The 15,987-nt window shown below is 42.1% G+C and overlaps 1 protein-coding gene across 3 annotated transcripts in view; it reads right to left on the reverse strand.

The window, feature by feature from the left end:
* PPP2R2B (protein phosphatase 2 regulatory subunit Bbeta) overlaps positions 1-15,987 on the reverse strand; it is a 512,720-nt gene that overhangs the window by 473,811 nt on the left and 22,922 nt on the right. The window contains exon 1 of one of the 3 annotated variants that reach the window (XM_043913170.1): positions 5,685-5,937. The exons of 1 other annotated variant lie outside the window; for it this stretch is intronic. In XM_043913170.1, coding sequence (XP_043769105.1) covers positions 5,685-5,763 — 79 coding nt within the window. In that variant the 5' untranslated portion in view covers positions 5,764-5,937. Of the gene's footprint in view, positions 1-5,684; positions 5,938-15,987 lie in introns of those variants that run through there. One more of the 3 variants, XM_043913168.1, reaches the window with a different exon arrangement.

Consider the following 15,987-nt stretch of genomic DNA (forward strand, 5'->3'; position numbering starts at 1 on the left):
TAATTTACACCAGCCTTCAAGGATCAAACAGCCTAGAGAAAGAGATCAGAGAGTCACCAGACCCACACAATTCCATGTGATATATGGCTACTAGGGTTTTATTATTATTATTTAAACTTTTTATTTTGTATTGAAGTATAGCCAATTAGCCTGCCTGGTGGCTCAGACTGTAAAGAATTCGCCTGCCAATGCAGGAGAACTGGGTTCAATCCTTGGGTCAGGAAGATCCCCTGGAGAAGGGAAAGGAGGAACCTGCTGGGCTACAGTTTGTGAGGTCACAAAGAATTGGACACAAGTGAGCAACTAATACTTTCATAACCGACTAAGAGTGTTGTGACAGTTTCAGGTACTCAGCAGAGTGACTCAACCGTACATATACCAATATCCATTCCCCTGCTTCCCACAAACTCCCCTCCCATTCATGCTGCCATATAACATTGAGCAGAGTTCCCTGAAGAGCACCGAGTTTTGATTCAGATTGTTTGGGCCTGAGTCTTGGCTCTGCCACTTTCCTAACCAAGGCTCTGGGCAAGGTGGTGAGCATCAGTGTCCTCATCTGTAACATGGAGATGATGGCATCTGACACGAGAGGTTGTGTGAGGGGCCAATGCGATTATACAGCCACGGCCCCCAGCACATAGCCGAAGATCCACAGGCTTTGTGGTGCTATGGCTGCTTTGCTCTCATTTCCTCTTCTCATTGTTATTGTGGTTTATGTGACTCATAAAAACACTTCTGTCTTTGGACTTGTTGAGGAAGTCTTCCTAGAAAGATGTGACTCAAACTGAGTTTTAAAGGATGAATGGGGTTTGCAGCATGAAATGATGACCAGGCAACTCAGGGAAAGGATACAGCCTCTGGCATAGCACATCACCCTTTGGATAAAGAAAGCACCCATACCAATTTGTAAGATAAGCCAAATAAAAGCCCTTCATGTCAGGTACCAAATCAGGTCCATCGGAGAATATTAGGCAAGCTTCCTCATACCTCCCTGGCTCTCTCACTTCTGTGGGTCTCCTAGGCCCCTCTGTCCTGTCTGGAATAATTTCTGTTTGATGGTGATTGGAATTTTTTTTCTCTGCTCCTGAAGCCATTTTGCTGTATGAATCCTTCCCTATCGGGAGGTGGGAGTTATGTGCTCACTTGATGGATCCACAGGGAAGGGGACAACATCCCATTGTCTTCTCAAAACCCTACCTGTGCTCTTTTATCAGCACTATTTAGTTGTCCTTTTTTTCTGGATGTGTCTTCTTATTTCAAGTTATAGTATTACTAGAATATGGTAATAAAAGTAGATCCCTCAAGTATGGCCACCAAAAGCTCCCCAATCCACAATGTTTAAAACAACTAGCATTTCACATAAAAGGTAATGCTTTGCAGAATATTGTCCACATGTTTTTAAGATTTACCTATACAAGAATGTTGGTATTTGTAATCTACTTATTCAATAAAAATTGAGTGCCTATTATGTACTTGGTATTGTTCTAGTGATGAGGATAAAACAGAGAGCAGAATTACATGAGTCTTGCTCTCATGAAGCTTTCAGTCCAGTAAGGAGACAGATACTAACACAACATTTGTTATCAGTCCATTCGTAATGGTAAACGAGAATAGGTACTCTGAAGGAAAGAAACCCAGGTCTTTAAGAGCTATGATCAGAGACTTCTCTGGTGGTCCAGGGGCTAAGACTCTGCACTCCCAATGCATGGGGCCTGGGTGCAATCCCTGGTCAGGGAACTAGATCCCACATGCCACAACTAAGAGTTTGCACACCACAACAAAGATCCCACATGCTTCAGTGAAGATCGAGGATCCCATGTGCTGCCACTAACACCCAGCAGAGCCAAATAAGTAAATACATTTTTTTAAAAAAGAGTTAAGATCAGCTGAGGGTCAAGGATAGCTTCTCAGCTTCAGTTGAGAACAGACGGCTTGAATCAAAGAATGGGGCAGAGGGGAGAGAGAACCATCCCCCAAATTTGTGGTCAGAGGGAGAATATGGAGACAGACAGCTTATGGCTGGAGAGCCGACAAGAAGGCTTGTTTGGGGTCACTCAGGAAAGTCAGGCAGGAGTCAGAATATGCAGGACCTAGCAGTCCTGGGGCGGAGAAGGCAATGGCACCCCACTCCAGTACTCTTGCCTGGAAAATCCAATGGACGGAAGAGCCTGGTAGGCTGCAGTCCATGGGGTCGCTAAGAGTCGGACACAACTGGGCGACTTCGCTTTCACTTTTCACTTTCATGCATTGGAGGAGGACATGGCAACACACTCCAGTGTTCTTGCCTGGAGAATCCCAGGGACGGGGGAGCCTGGTGGGCTGCTGTCTGTGGGGTCACACAGAGTCGGACACGACTGAAGTGACTTAGCAGCAGCAGCAGCAGTCCTGGGGAGGTCATCGACAGGTTAAATGCAAGTGTGTTTGTGTTTGAGGTGGTGGGGTGGAATCATGTTTCAGACAAGAATTTTGACTGCAATATATGGACCAACTCTCTATATGATGGATGAAGAAACAGGCCTGAGGGCTGAGAATGAGAAAGTGAAGGAAAAAGGAACTAATATTTATTGACTACATATTATAGATTTACCCTATGTACAATGTGTTGCTGTATATAATGCGTTTAGGTAATGCCTTGGATGCAGTAAATAGAAGTACAGGCTGGTTACCATTATCATCACACTGTGTATGCCATCCTGAAAATATTTCTTTCCATGTTTTACAAATGAGGGAACTCAGGATAAGAGGAAGTGCTTCCCAGGGGTCTCAGTGGTAAAGAATCTGCCTGCCAATGCAGGATTTGCAGGCTTGATCCCTGGGTCAGGAAGATCCCCTGGAGAAGAAAACGGCAACCCACTCCAGTATTGTTGCCTGAGAAATCCCATAGACAGAGGAGCCTGGCAGGCTGCAGTCCATGGGGTTGCAAAAGAGCCAGGCATGTCTTAGCAACTAAACAACAGGCTAAGAGAGATAAAGGAACTACCCAACATCACCCAGTTGGCAAGTGGTAGAGCTAGGACTCAGTGCCCAGGATCTTCCTGTGTTGAGAGAACAAAGTCAAGGCAAAGCTGGGAGGATAATGTTGTCTTCTCAGTAGGATGGTTCCATCCCTGAAGCAGCACAGGAATTGTTAATGCTCTTAAAGTTGTTCTAGAATTACTCTTAAGGGGATTGTCTGGACCCTGTGGATTTATTTGACTTTCACAGGAATAGACACAAGTTAATCATTACTGTCTTTTTCAATTAAATAAATGTTCCCAGTCATAACTTTTCCAGAATAGACTACAGAGTAACAGGATTGCTAACCATGTAGAAACATAAACTCAGATTCATTTTGACATCTTTTTCTCCTCAAACTCTAAATAAGTTTCAACTAGTAACAAGTTTCAACTAGTAACAAACTAGTAACAAGTTTCTAGTGACCCTATGATCTGTCTGGGGGGAAACCACTTTATTGCTTAAGAGAGTATGATAACAGAGACTTGAATATCTAAGAAAGTACATTGGGTGTGGGACTAAAAAATGGAGGGCATCTATCATGTAGTAAGTTTTATGAAGAACTTTAATTATCACACTTAATTTTTAACATCCTGGTAGCTATTGTTTAGTTGCTAAGTTGTGTCCAACTCTTTTGCAACCCTGGGGACTATAGCCTGCCAGGCTCCTCTGTCCATGGGATTGCTAAAACAAGAATATTGGAGTGGGTTGCCATTTCTTTCTCCAGGCGATCTTCCCAACCCAGGGATTGAACCCATATCTCCTGAATTGGCAGGCAGATTCTTTACCACTGATCTACCTGGTAAGTCCAACATCCTGGAAGGCCTCTTTATTTCCATGTTAGAGATGAAACTGGGCATAGAGCAATTAAGGGACTTGGCCCTGGCCTCTTGATATTTAACTCCTACCTTTTCTACTCTGCCCCAGAACCTTATCCATGATTTTAATGTTTGGCAGAGGCTATTCCCCTTGACCATCGTCTTTAAAAGGTTTACAAGAAATTTATAGTCTTTCTCCCCCCACCACCTACATCTGATGATAGCTGGTGATTCAGAGATTGTTTGCTTTGACATGAATAAAATGAGGTTTCCATTTTTATGGAATTAATCAGTTAAATCTGATTTAAAAAAACAGTTCAAGGAAGTTCTCATGGTGGTGGTATTCTGTCTGCCCAATATAGGTATTCTGTCTGTCCCCTAAGATAGGATCATTAGTCTGATTCATATACAAAACAGCAACTGAATAGACAAAGTGTTTGAGTTCTCAAAGTTCATGCTGGGAGGAGAGGCAGGGCACCAATCAGAAATCACTGAGGCAGCTTCCTATATGAGTTTAAGTCTTTTGTATTTGGAAAGTTCCCTTCATGGAGATGTCTATCCATGCTACCCTTTATCTCTCCCCAGAATATATAGGGACTTGCTAAGTCTCTATGAGGGAAGAAAGACTTCTCAGTGGGCCATCTCCTTTAGCCACCAATAACATTTTAAAGTAAATATCCAAATTTAAAAAAAATCTATGAATTATCAATGCCTATGGAAAATACCACCCTCAATTTCAGTTCCAAACTTCTACTCCCATTTCCTGAGGATACTGATTAAAAAGCATCTTTATGGTATAATACACACTTCTCTTATTTTAAATACACAGCCCCTAGTCCAAGGCTCTTCCTGTGAGGATGAGAAATGAGGATGGGTTTTCAGAACAGGCTGCTCACCGGCTCACTTCCAGAAGAGTATGTCTGGACCTGAGGCAGAGTTGCTGTTCCTCACCAACCTTAGCTCTCTATCAAGGACTGCTTGTAGGACAACCCCTACAGCTGAAAAACAGCCAGACTTTTCTTGAAATTGCTCTTTTCCTAGGATGTGTCAGATCAAAAGAAACAGGCAAATCACACAGAGAAGATGCAAGACCAGCTACTGACTCTAGAAATGTTGAAAGCTGCAGTGCTTAGTTGACGGGGAATTGCCAGTATGTTTACAAGGCGTTGCACACGTGCATGTAGAAAGTCCCTCCTCACGCAGACATAGCACGCTAGGTTAGAGGGTGCAGAGAAGGTCCCCCAAAGGACCAGGAACTGTTTGTATAAGACTCGGCTCACCCTCGCCTTAAGGCATCAACTTAGGACCTCACAGACCACATTGCCAGCAAGCACTGAAACTCAGCTGCAATCTTCTTGCCCTGCACCCCAAGTACAGACTCTGAGCAAATCAACCCAACAACCAACCAATGCTCCACCGTCATACAGTAATAAGCCCATTCTATTTTGCTAATTGCTTTCTTGGGCATACACCAAGTTATTAAAAGGACAGTGACAAAACAAGAGAGCTTGGATAAATGTATGTGGCGGCACCTACAGCAATTTGTTTTCCCCTTAACGTTAGTTCCAGTTACTTGTTTGCATGTGAAAGACAACAAGAAGAATTGGCAAAACATTTCTTAATTATTTTCTACTCAGCTGCATCAGTGCTGAGACCACCTTTGCAATTGTTATCCTGCTCTTCAGAAAAGACTTTCCTTGTAGAAAACAGACTGATTTTAGAAGCAGATCTGAGTCTGTGAGATAGACGCTTTTGCTAGGCACGAGAGTCTTCTAGGAGCTGCAGAAGGCAGTCTCGGCAGAGCCTGTGGGAAGTCAGACACCAGCCCACTTTTTCCCACCCACCCAGACACTCTCCCTCTCTGGTCTGTACCTTCCGTGTGGCAGCTGGAAGAGAGGATGGTGTTCGGAGGTCTGAAGATGTAAGGCAGGTAACGAGAGAAGCATTTCATCTTCCAAAAAAGAAGGCAAAAGAAAAAAATCTAAATAAAAAAACAGTCTCCTGAATCCATCAGGATTCTCTTGGCCTTTAAAGCTGGCTACATCACCCACATGTTTATGGAGGCTCTCTCCCCGTGTTGCAGAGCTGGGGAGCCCGAGGAGTAACTGAAGCGGGGTCCCATGTTGCCATCAGCGCCAGAGAGCACTGCCTTACATTTCTGCATGCAGCTCAAACTCAGAAGCCCCCAAGCAAGCCGAGATATAGCCTCTTCATTGGCTGCAGCTCCTCCGAGCAGGATTTGCTGAGTAAGTCAGTCTTGCCTGTAAACACACGCTGAAATGCCCTGCCTGAAACCTCTCTCTTTCCCCGTGTGGTCAGTTTCTCTTTTAGCAAGAGAAATCCAGCAGGATATGGGAGGCGTGAGGATAAGTGACCATCTCTTATTTAGCTGAAAGATCAGATAAAACAAAGGCAGCACAGTGTTCCACCCTGGAGAGAGATGACTGTTAAAAGGAGCCACCCGTAAAGCCCTGGTCTCAGGAATATTAAAGTACAGTGCAATGAAATGGGTCTCTGTCCTTGCTTAATCTAGATTGAGTTCTAGTTTTTTAATACGAAACCCAGACAATAGGACCATTTATCATTTAGGTGAAGCCAAAAGCTGGGCCGAGTAGTCGGTGACACAGGGCTAACACAGACAGATTCTGTGTTCCACTACGGCTGTTTTTTCCTGCCAGCACTCATGCCGAGGCAATAACTTGGTTCTGAGTTATTTGCTGTACAAATTTAAAGCCACAACACAAGAATAGAGGCTAAACCCAAGGGAAATGGCCTTTCACCAACCCGTGTGCCCTGACGGCATATGAAAATCTGGAACAAGGAAGTTGATGCCAGGATTACACAACTTTACCAAAACTCTCACTGAGATTGCAGAGACAGAGAGAGAATATTAAAGGAAAGGACCAATTGCCAAATACAAACAATTTAGATTTGGGAGTTGGTTTGGTTATGACCCAGGAAATAGTGATAATTTTGGAAATCTTACCACTGAAAGGTAAGCATAAGACATCATCAGTTTGGGATTTATAAATTCTGTCAAATACACTATTGAGTATGATAAAGAGAAACAGGTGAATATTTTCTGTGCTGAATTCAGAGGCACAGGTAATGATTTAAATGGCCCATAAAGGAAAACCAGTATTCCCCTGAGTGAACATTTTAAAAATAAGATTTAATATAAAAGTTTGCCTTGAAATCTGATAGGATAATTTTTGAGCCTTTATGGGCTCTCCTCTGCATGAAAATACTTAATTTAGCATTGGAGAAATGTGCTGGTCTGCCCACAAGAGCAAAGACTTAGAGCTGTAAGTAATTATAGAGTCAGTGCAGGCCAGGATGTAAGTTCACTCTTCCACCAACATGCTCTCCCCCTGATTTCTGGACCACTGCAACAAGATGACAAACTACTGCTGGGGACAGAACATTAACCCTTTGATAATCATGTTATCAGTCACTTCCTTAGACCTAGAGACCTGGCAAGGTTGGGTCATCCCAAATCAGGTGGTGTCTAGACAATGCCTAAATGGTCTGGATTAGTTGTGTGGATAATCTCAAACCTCCAACAGATAAGCAAATCCGGAGGCATTTTCCTGGGAGATACAGAACATCTAATCCCTGATCAGTAATGAGTCAAATGGAAGATGGCTTTGGGACCAACCTGACCTGAGTTTGAATCCCAGTGCATTCACTTATTGGCTGGGAAGATATAAACACAGCTTTAATACTTGTTAACCTTAGTTTCTGCATCTATAGAATGGGAACAACAAGGTTTTCCTCCCACTTTCTTGAATGAAAGGAGATAATAAGCATGTGATGCACCTTGTTCAATTGTCACTGCCAAGGCTGTTCTTACTGTTCTCGTCAGCCTTCTCTGAGCTCCATGGCCACAAAAACCTTCAGAGTAATGAACGAGTGGGTGTGGTTAAGAGAGTGGTGCTGCCATTACACCACTTGGGTTTAAGCCAGTCTTTTATATTGACTTACTGTGTGATCTTTGGCAACATACTTAACATCTCTAAGACTCTTGAGAGTCTCTTGGACAGCAAGGAGATCCAACCAGTCAATCTTGAAGGAAATCAACCCTGAATATTCATTGGAAGGACTGATGCTGAAGCTGAAGCTCCAATACTTTGGCCACCCAATGTGAAGAGCTGACTCGTTGGAATGGACCCTGATGCTGGGAAAGATTAAGGGCAGGAGGAGAAGGGGGTGACAGAGGATGAGATGGTGGGATGGCATCACTGACTCAATGGACATGAGTTTGAGAAAACTGTGGGAGATAGTGAGGGACAGGGAACCTGACCTGAGTTTGAATCCCAGTGCATTCACTTACTGGCTGGGAAGACATAAACACAGCTTTAATACTTGTTAACCTTAGTTTCTACATCTATAAAATGGGAACAACACAGTTTTCCTCCCACTTTCTTGAATGAAAGGAGATAATAAACATGTGATGTACCTTGTTCATTATAGCCTCAATTATAACTGTCTTCTCCAGTCCCAATTTAAAATGACTGTCCATGGAGTCACAAGGAGTCAGACATGACTGAGCCACTGAAGAACAATGGCAACAGCAAATCTCATTACAGAGTTAATGAGGATAGTAACAGAATAATAACAGAATGTTACATGATAGCGTGAGGACTAAATAGGGCGGCTCATATGAAGGGTTAAACACAGGGCCTAGAATTTTGTAAGTGCTTCATAAGTTTAATTGCTATTGTCTATAACAACAATATCAGCCCTTAATCACAGTATCTTATGGCATTTACTTACCTATCTTATCTAAACAATGAAACTGTAAACTTCTCAAGGGAGATATCAACATCTAATTCATCTTTGTACTGGTAGTGCCTCACCCATTGCCTGAATGAAGCAGGTACTCAATCAGTATTAGTTGAATGAATAAGCTAATGAATGAGTGAATGAATCCACATATATGGGGGAAAGCTTCTGAAAGATATTTTATAATTTTTGTGGAGTTCCCTCCACAAATGAAGCGAATTTGAGTCCATCATAAAGCTGGAGATTATGGCATGCATGAAGAGACATGCTTCAACTTTGCGTATTTCAGTCTTAGATATGCACAGTAGGCATTTAGTAAATACCTTCGGAGTCACTGGTAGGCCTTCAATAAGTACTTCCTAGGTGAAAAAATACTCACTGATGGTGCTGCCCATAATTATCCTCAAAGAACTAAATAAAGAAATGAACATTAACTGGACACAAACAAGGCACTCCCAACCAGTCAGTACCTCACAACCTCAATTATAAATGCCTTCTCCAGTCCCAGTTTAAAATGACTGATTTAGTGCCAGGCCTACGGACCCTACCTACCCATCTGAGAATGGGCAAGGAACAGGGAAACCGGATTTGCAATCTCCTCGGATGAGTGGTTCCCAGGTGGGTGGTGTGCACTGCACTATTCCAACTACTCTGTGCTTTTGCGTCTTTCTCTCCTTGATTCTCTGAACAACTCCATTTTATGGAAGAAAAAACGGGCTGAGAGGATATAATAATTTATCCAAAGACAAACAGACCTTGCTCCCCATGCACCACCAAACCAGGAGATCCAGTGTTTCTGTATCACAATCACTTGATGATCTTGTAAAGATCACAATAGCTCTCAAGCTATTGATTCAGACTCTCTGGGGATAGACAAGGAATCTGAGTATTTTTGCAATCCATGTGATTCTTACTTAAAATTTGAGAACCTCTGGAGTAAGGTATTTCATTTCATGCTTTGACTTGAAGGGTCAGGGTAACAGGGCAAGTTTTTCAAACACCATTCTCATAAATTATTTGTCATGTCACTTTTGCCCAACAATTAGTTCTACTTGACTTTATATCAGCCATCAGACTGAGTGATGGGGATACAGGATATAAGATATCATCCTTGCTCTAATGGAGTATGTTTTCCAGAAAAAAAGAACTAATAAACTATCATATCATTATACAGGCGACAGCAGGTAGAAGTTCTAAAATGTTTCTTTGGGATTATGGACCTCTCAAAAGATTGACGTTAAAGATCCATGCTTTTCTTCAAGGTCATTCAGGATCACCCAGGCCACTCAAGCTCACCCAGAATCTCGCAGGGCCATCTCGCATCACTCAAGATCACCCAGTGCCACCCAGAGTCACCTAGAGCCACGCAGGGTTATTCAGGGTCATCCAAGGCCACCCAGTGCCAGGCAGTTTTGGTCAACCTACCATGTTCACCTTTACATTCTGCGTGTCTAGCCCACTGGCAAAGGACAGACTGGCTTCCATCTCTGATATTTTGTCCAAGTGTGTCGTCAGTACCCAGTATGAGGAATGATGATAATATGGTATTTGCCCATATAATAAAGAGATCCATAATTTGCATTAATGAAAGGTTCCCATTAAAAGAAAATGATCTTACTGGAAACCCAGAAAATAAAGGGCAGTCATTTTTTCCAAAAGTGCAACTGGACTCTGATGTGCCTCATGTCATCACAGATCAGAGCGCAGCTGCCAGGAGAGAATGGAATCTTTCTATGGCGAAGGGAGGCTCCACGGCAGTGGCAGGGGTGCCTGCAGGGAGCGCCCACAACCAGAGAGAAAGGGAAACGAGAAGCCAGGAGGAGGAAAAGATAAAGGTGACCCATTTTAGGTGCCATGCCAGAAGGGCCTGGAGTCTGGCCCAGGGACAACAAATGCCCCAGAAGACTTCCAAATGCCAGGTTCCGACATCAAATGGCCAAAAAAAAAAAAAAAAAACAAAAGTAATTAGTTGGGAGACTGATGAGTGCTTCACTATGGATCAGGCTGTTCCAAGCTTTCTTTAAACTGAACTCATGGGAGCTCAACAAGCAATTTTGTCCTGCAAAGTCCCAACTAGAACTCTTGCCTTGGGGTCAGTGGACCTGGGGGTCTCTAAGCAACCTATTCCCATCAGTGCCAGTTCTGTTGCCTTCTCTCACTGAAGCCCAACTTCTATGGGAAAGCTACTCTGATCAGTCTCTTTTAGCATATTTTTACAACCTCCTTTGGGAAAGTTGCGTCATCATGGTCTTTCATTTTACTAAGAAAATTAAATTCTGGGTGGGGGTAGTTAAGAGACGAAATTAACTTATTTAAGATCAGTCAGGCTAAGTTCGCCCAGGTTTTTACTCTTGAGTCAAAGCAGAGCAAATTCCTATTCATTCATCAAGTCCTTAAATATCACATCAGAGAGTGGTTTCTTAATGCCTCAGACAGGGTCAAATCCATCTGCTACTTGCTCTCAAATACCATCCTCCCCTTTAAAAACATGCATATATTACTGATCCTATTTGTCCAGCATCTATATATGCCAAACACTGTACATGGTGCTAAGAAGTCAGTAGACAGATAAAGATACCTGCTCTCTTCTTTGGGTATCATTATTGCTCCTAACATAAAGGGTTATGGTGAGGATTAAATGAGGTAACTCATGAAAGTGCTTAGAATTCTACCTGGTCCAAAGTAAAAGCTATTCAATTACTTCTATAATTGCTATGAAGTGTCTATCTCCCTTGCCAGGCTCTAAGTGAGAGAAGGGTAAGACTTTGACTTTTCTTTGCTGAATCCTGAGTGTGAAGTTCACTGCCTGGCCCATAATAGGAATTCAATAAATACGTGCAGGACTGAACTGAGTTGAACCAAACACGGGGAATTCTAACATAACTGCCATCATCCTCCCCACTCTCTCCAGTCAGTGCCTGAATTTTATAACCTGGTGCGTTCGGATCTGCAAGGAACAGGAAACTCTTTTTGGTTAGTTCATTCATCCACTGATAGAAGGTAATATTTTTAGCAGCTATTAAATTCTAGGCACACCTCTAAATGTTGGAGATGCAGCAGTGAATAATGTATTAAGGTTTAGCTCATTGAGTTTATATTTTAGAAGAAGGAGAGAGACAATAAACAAGTAAACATTAGATCAACAAGGTTATTTCAGATGGCGAAAAGAATAGTGATCCAGCAATTCCACTTCTAGGTATTTATCCAAAGAAAATGAAACCACTAACTCAAAAAGACACATGTACCCCCAAGTTGACTGCAGCACTATTTACAACAGCAAAGATGTGGGAACAACCTAAGTGTCCATTGGTAGATGAATGGATAAAGAAGATGTGTTTTGTAAACACACTCACACACACCATATATACACACATACACACACACTCAGTGGAATATTATTCATCCCTAGAAAGAAGGATATCTTACCATTTATGACTACTTACATGGTACTTGATAGCTTTATGCTAAGTGAACTAAGTCAGAAAGAAAAAGACAAGGACCATGGTCTCACTTATATGTGGAATCTAAAAAACACCAGCAAAAAATCCCTACCCCAAGCTCAAAGATACAGAGAATAGACTGGGTGGTTGCCAGTGGCAGGGGTGTGGGGGAGGGGGAGGCAAAAGCAAATGAGTTGAAAGAAATCAAAAGCGCGAACTTCTAGTTAAAAAATAAGTAAGTCATAAAGATGCAAAGTATGGTGACTATAGTTAATGAGACTATTGCATATTTGAAAGTAACTAAGAGAGCAGAGTTCCAAAGAATAGCAAGGAAAGATAAGAAAGCCTTCCTCAGAGATCAATGCAAACAAATAGAAGCAAACAACAGAATGGGAAAGACTAGAGATCTCTTCAAGAAAATTAGAGATACCAAGGGAATATTTCATGCAAAGATGGGCTCAATAAAGGACAGAAATGGTAGGGACCTAACAGAAGCAGAAGATGTTAAGAAGAGGTGGCAAGAATACACAGAAGAACTATACAAAAAAGATCTTCATGACCCAGATAATCACAATGGTGTGCTCACTCACCTAGAGCCAGACATCTTGGAATGTGAAGTTGAGAGGGCCTTAGGAAGCATCACTACAAACAAAGCTAGTGGAGGTGATGGAATTCCAGTTGAGCTATTTCAAATCATAAAAGATGATGCTGTGAAAGTGCTGAACTCAATATGCCAGCAAATTTGGAAAATGCAGCAGTGGCCACAGGACTGGAAAAGGTCAGTTTTCATTCCAATCCCAAAAAAGGCAATGCCAAAGAATGCTCAGACTACTGCACAATTGCACACATCTCACACGCTAATAAAGTAATGCTCAAAATTCTCCAAGCCAGGCTTCAACAGTACGTGAACTGTGAATTTTCAGATGTTCAAGCTGATTTTAAGAAAGGCAGAGGAACCAGAGATCAAATTGCCAACATCCGCTGGATCATCAGAAAAGCAAGAGAGTTCCAGAAAAACATCTATTTCTGCTTTATTGACTATGCCAAAGCCTTTGACTGTGTGGATCACAATAAACTATGGAAAATTCTGAAAGAGATGGGCATACCAGACCACCTGACCTGCCACTTGAGAAACCTGTATGCAGGTCAGGAAGCAACAGTTAGAGCTGGACATGGAAAAACAGACTGGTTCCAAATAGGAAAAGGAGTATGTCAAGGCTGTATATTGTCACCATGCTTATTTAACTTATATGGAGAGTACATCATGAGAAATACTGGCCTGGATGAAGCACAAGCTGGAATCAAGATTGCCAGGAGAAATATCAATAACCTCAGATATGCAGATGACACCACCCTTATGGCAGAAAGTGAAGAGGAACTAAAGAGCCTCTTGATGAAAGTGAAAGAGGAGAGTGAAAAAGTTGGCTTAAAGCTCAACATTAAGAAAACTAAGATTATGTCCTCTGGTCCCATCACCTCATGGGAAATAGATGGGGAGATAGTGGAAACAGTGTCAGACTTTATTATTTTGGGCTCCAAAATCACTACAGATGGTGACTGCAGCCATGAAATTAAAAGATTGCTCCTTCTTGAAAGAAAAGTTATGACCAACCTAGGCAGCATATTATAAAGCAGAGATATTACTTTGTCAACAAAGGTCTGTCTGGTCAAAGCTATGGTTTTTCCAGAAGTCATGTACGGATGTGAGAGTTGGACTACAAAGAAAGCTGAGCGCCAAAGAACTGATGCTTTTGAACTGTGGTGTTAGGGAAGTATTCTTGAAAGTCCCTTGGACTGCAAGGGGATCCAGCTAGTCCATCCTAAAGAAAATCAGTCCTGAATATTCATTGGAAGGACTGATGCTGAAGCTGAAACTCCAATACTTTGGCCACCAATACTTTCTTTATGAAGAACTGACTCATTTGAAAAGACCCTGATGCTGGGAAAGATTGAAGATGAATGGAGAAAGGGACGACAGAGGATGAGATGGTTGGATGGCATCGCTGACTCGATGGACATGAGTTTGAGTAAACTCCAGGAGTTGGTGATGGACAGGGAAGCCTGGCATGCTGCAGTCCATGGGCTCGCAAAGAGTTGGACACAACTGAGCAACTGAACTGAACTGAACATAACCATTATAACATACACCTACAACTAATGTTATTTGTCAATTATACTTCATTTTTTAAAATGTAGACTCTGTAAAATAAATTGGGGGATGCAGTAGAGTGGCTGATTTGCTTGAATGGTCATGGAAGGTTTCTCTGAGGAGGTGACATTTTCAGCTGAGACTGAAAGACAAGGTGCTGAGCAAGAAGGGTTTTGTTCCTCTCTTCTTCCCCTGAAGCCTCTGATTTACCTTCAGAGCAATTTGTTTTTCTAATTTAATGATTGAAGTGTTTGATTAAAGAAACAAAATCAACTATAAGACAATTTAAAAAAATAAATAAAAATACAATATATGCACCCAAAAAATAAAGTAATAAATTATATAGTGTTTGACTCACTGCATTACTATAAGTTTGGTGGGGATACAGGGTGTGCTCTCTCCATCATTGTGGCATCCCCCCCAGACCTAGCTGAGAAGTCAGTGGAGACCTGATCCACTTTTCTGATTGGCAGTTGGGATCGGTTGCTGAGCCAGCTGTCTTGGCAAGTGACTAAAGCAAGTGAGAGGTGGGCAACGACAGATAAGACTAAAGAGGATTCCGGAGATGGAGGACAGCCTCAATTTAGAGCAGCTGCTAGCAAGCAGCAAAGAAAGAGACAAAATGTAGTCACTTAGAACAGAAGATTTTGGCTCTCATTGAAAAGACTGTAGAATGAAAAGCATAATAAAACCAAACACATTTCCCACTAAATTTTTTATTTTAATTCTTACAGTACCTACAAAAATAAGACAAGTAACTTCTCCCAATTTATCAAGAGACGTTGGAGCAAGTAGCCAGCTTGTTTATTTCTTACCTCCCTACTCAACTTTACACCTTGTGCCTTATCCATCCGCCCCCCCACCCCGCCGCCCACCATAGTCCTTGGCATTGTTTCTGGGGTCATTAATGGATAGGTGCATGAAATAAAGATATATAAATATATGCTCGCTCTCTCTCTCTCTCTCTCTATATATATATATATGTACACACATGTGCATGTTTGTTCAGTCGCTCAGTTGTGTCCAATTCTTCTGTGATCTCATGGACTGCAGCCCACCAGGCTCCTCTGTCCATGGGATTTCCCAGGCAAGAATACTGGAGAGGATTGCCATGAGTGTCGTCTCCTCCTCTAGGGGATCTTCCTGACCCAGGGATCCAACCCACATCTCCTGCATTGCAGGAGGATTGTTCACCACTGAGCCACCAGGGAAGCCCGTATATAAATTCTAAATCATAGAAACATGACTTGATTTTAATCGATGAGGATAAGAATCGTAATTACAACACCACCAAATCTGAGTTCTTACTAGGTTCAGCCACTCTGCTAACCACTATACCTAGAAGATCTCATTTAATCTTAAAAATTATAATATAGTAAATGTCTTTATCTGTTTACACACGAGTAAATTTGCACAGAGATGCTAAGTAACTTGCCAAGTGCAAGCAGGTAGAAGAGTTAAGATTCCAGTGTGGATTTTTCACTCCTACCCCATGTTGTGTAGGTGCCATGCTGCTACCTGGACTCTATGATCTTGACATTCTCTCCTGTGTGGTCAGATGTAGGACAGAACACCTAGAATGAGACTAAATTTCTGGGTCTACTTATTTGGAACTTGTGAACATTTGATCAGGGCTATTCAAGTTTACTTCTGACCTACTTAAAAGAAAGGGTTTGCTAATGACTAGCATGATCATGTCGGGGAATCTAACCAAATCCATGCACCTACCCATCACTTACCCCAGAGAGCCAATATGCACTGAAGGTTTACTATTTCTAAGACACAGTGCCAAAGACTGTAG

This window comes from Cervus elaphus, chromosome 9 (genome assembly GCF_910594005.1).
Source record: "Cervus elaphus chromosome 9, mCerEla1.1, whole genome shotgun sequence".
Classification (NCBI taxonomy): Eukaryota; Metazoa; Chordata; class Mammalia; order Artiodactyla; family Cervidae; genus Cervus; species Cervus elaphus.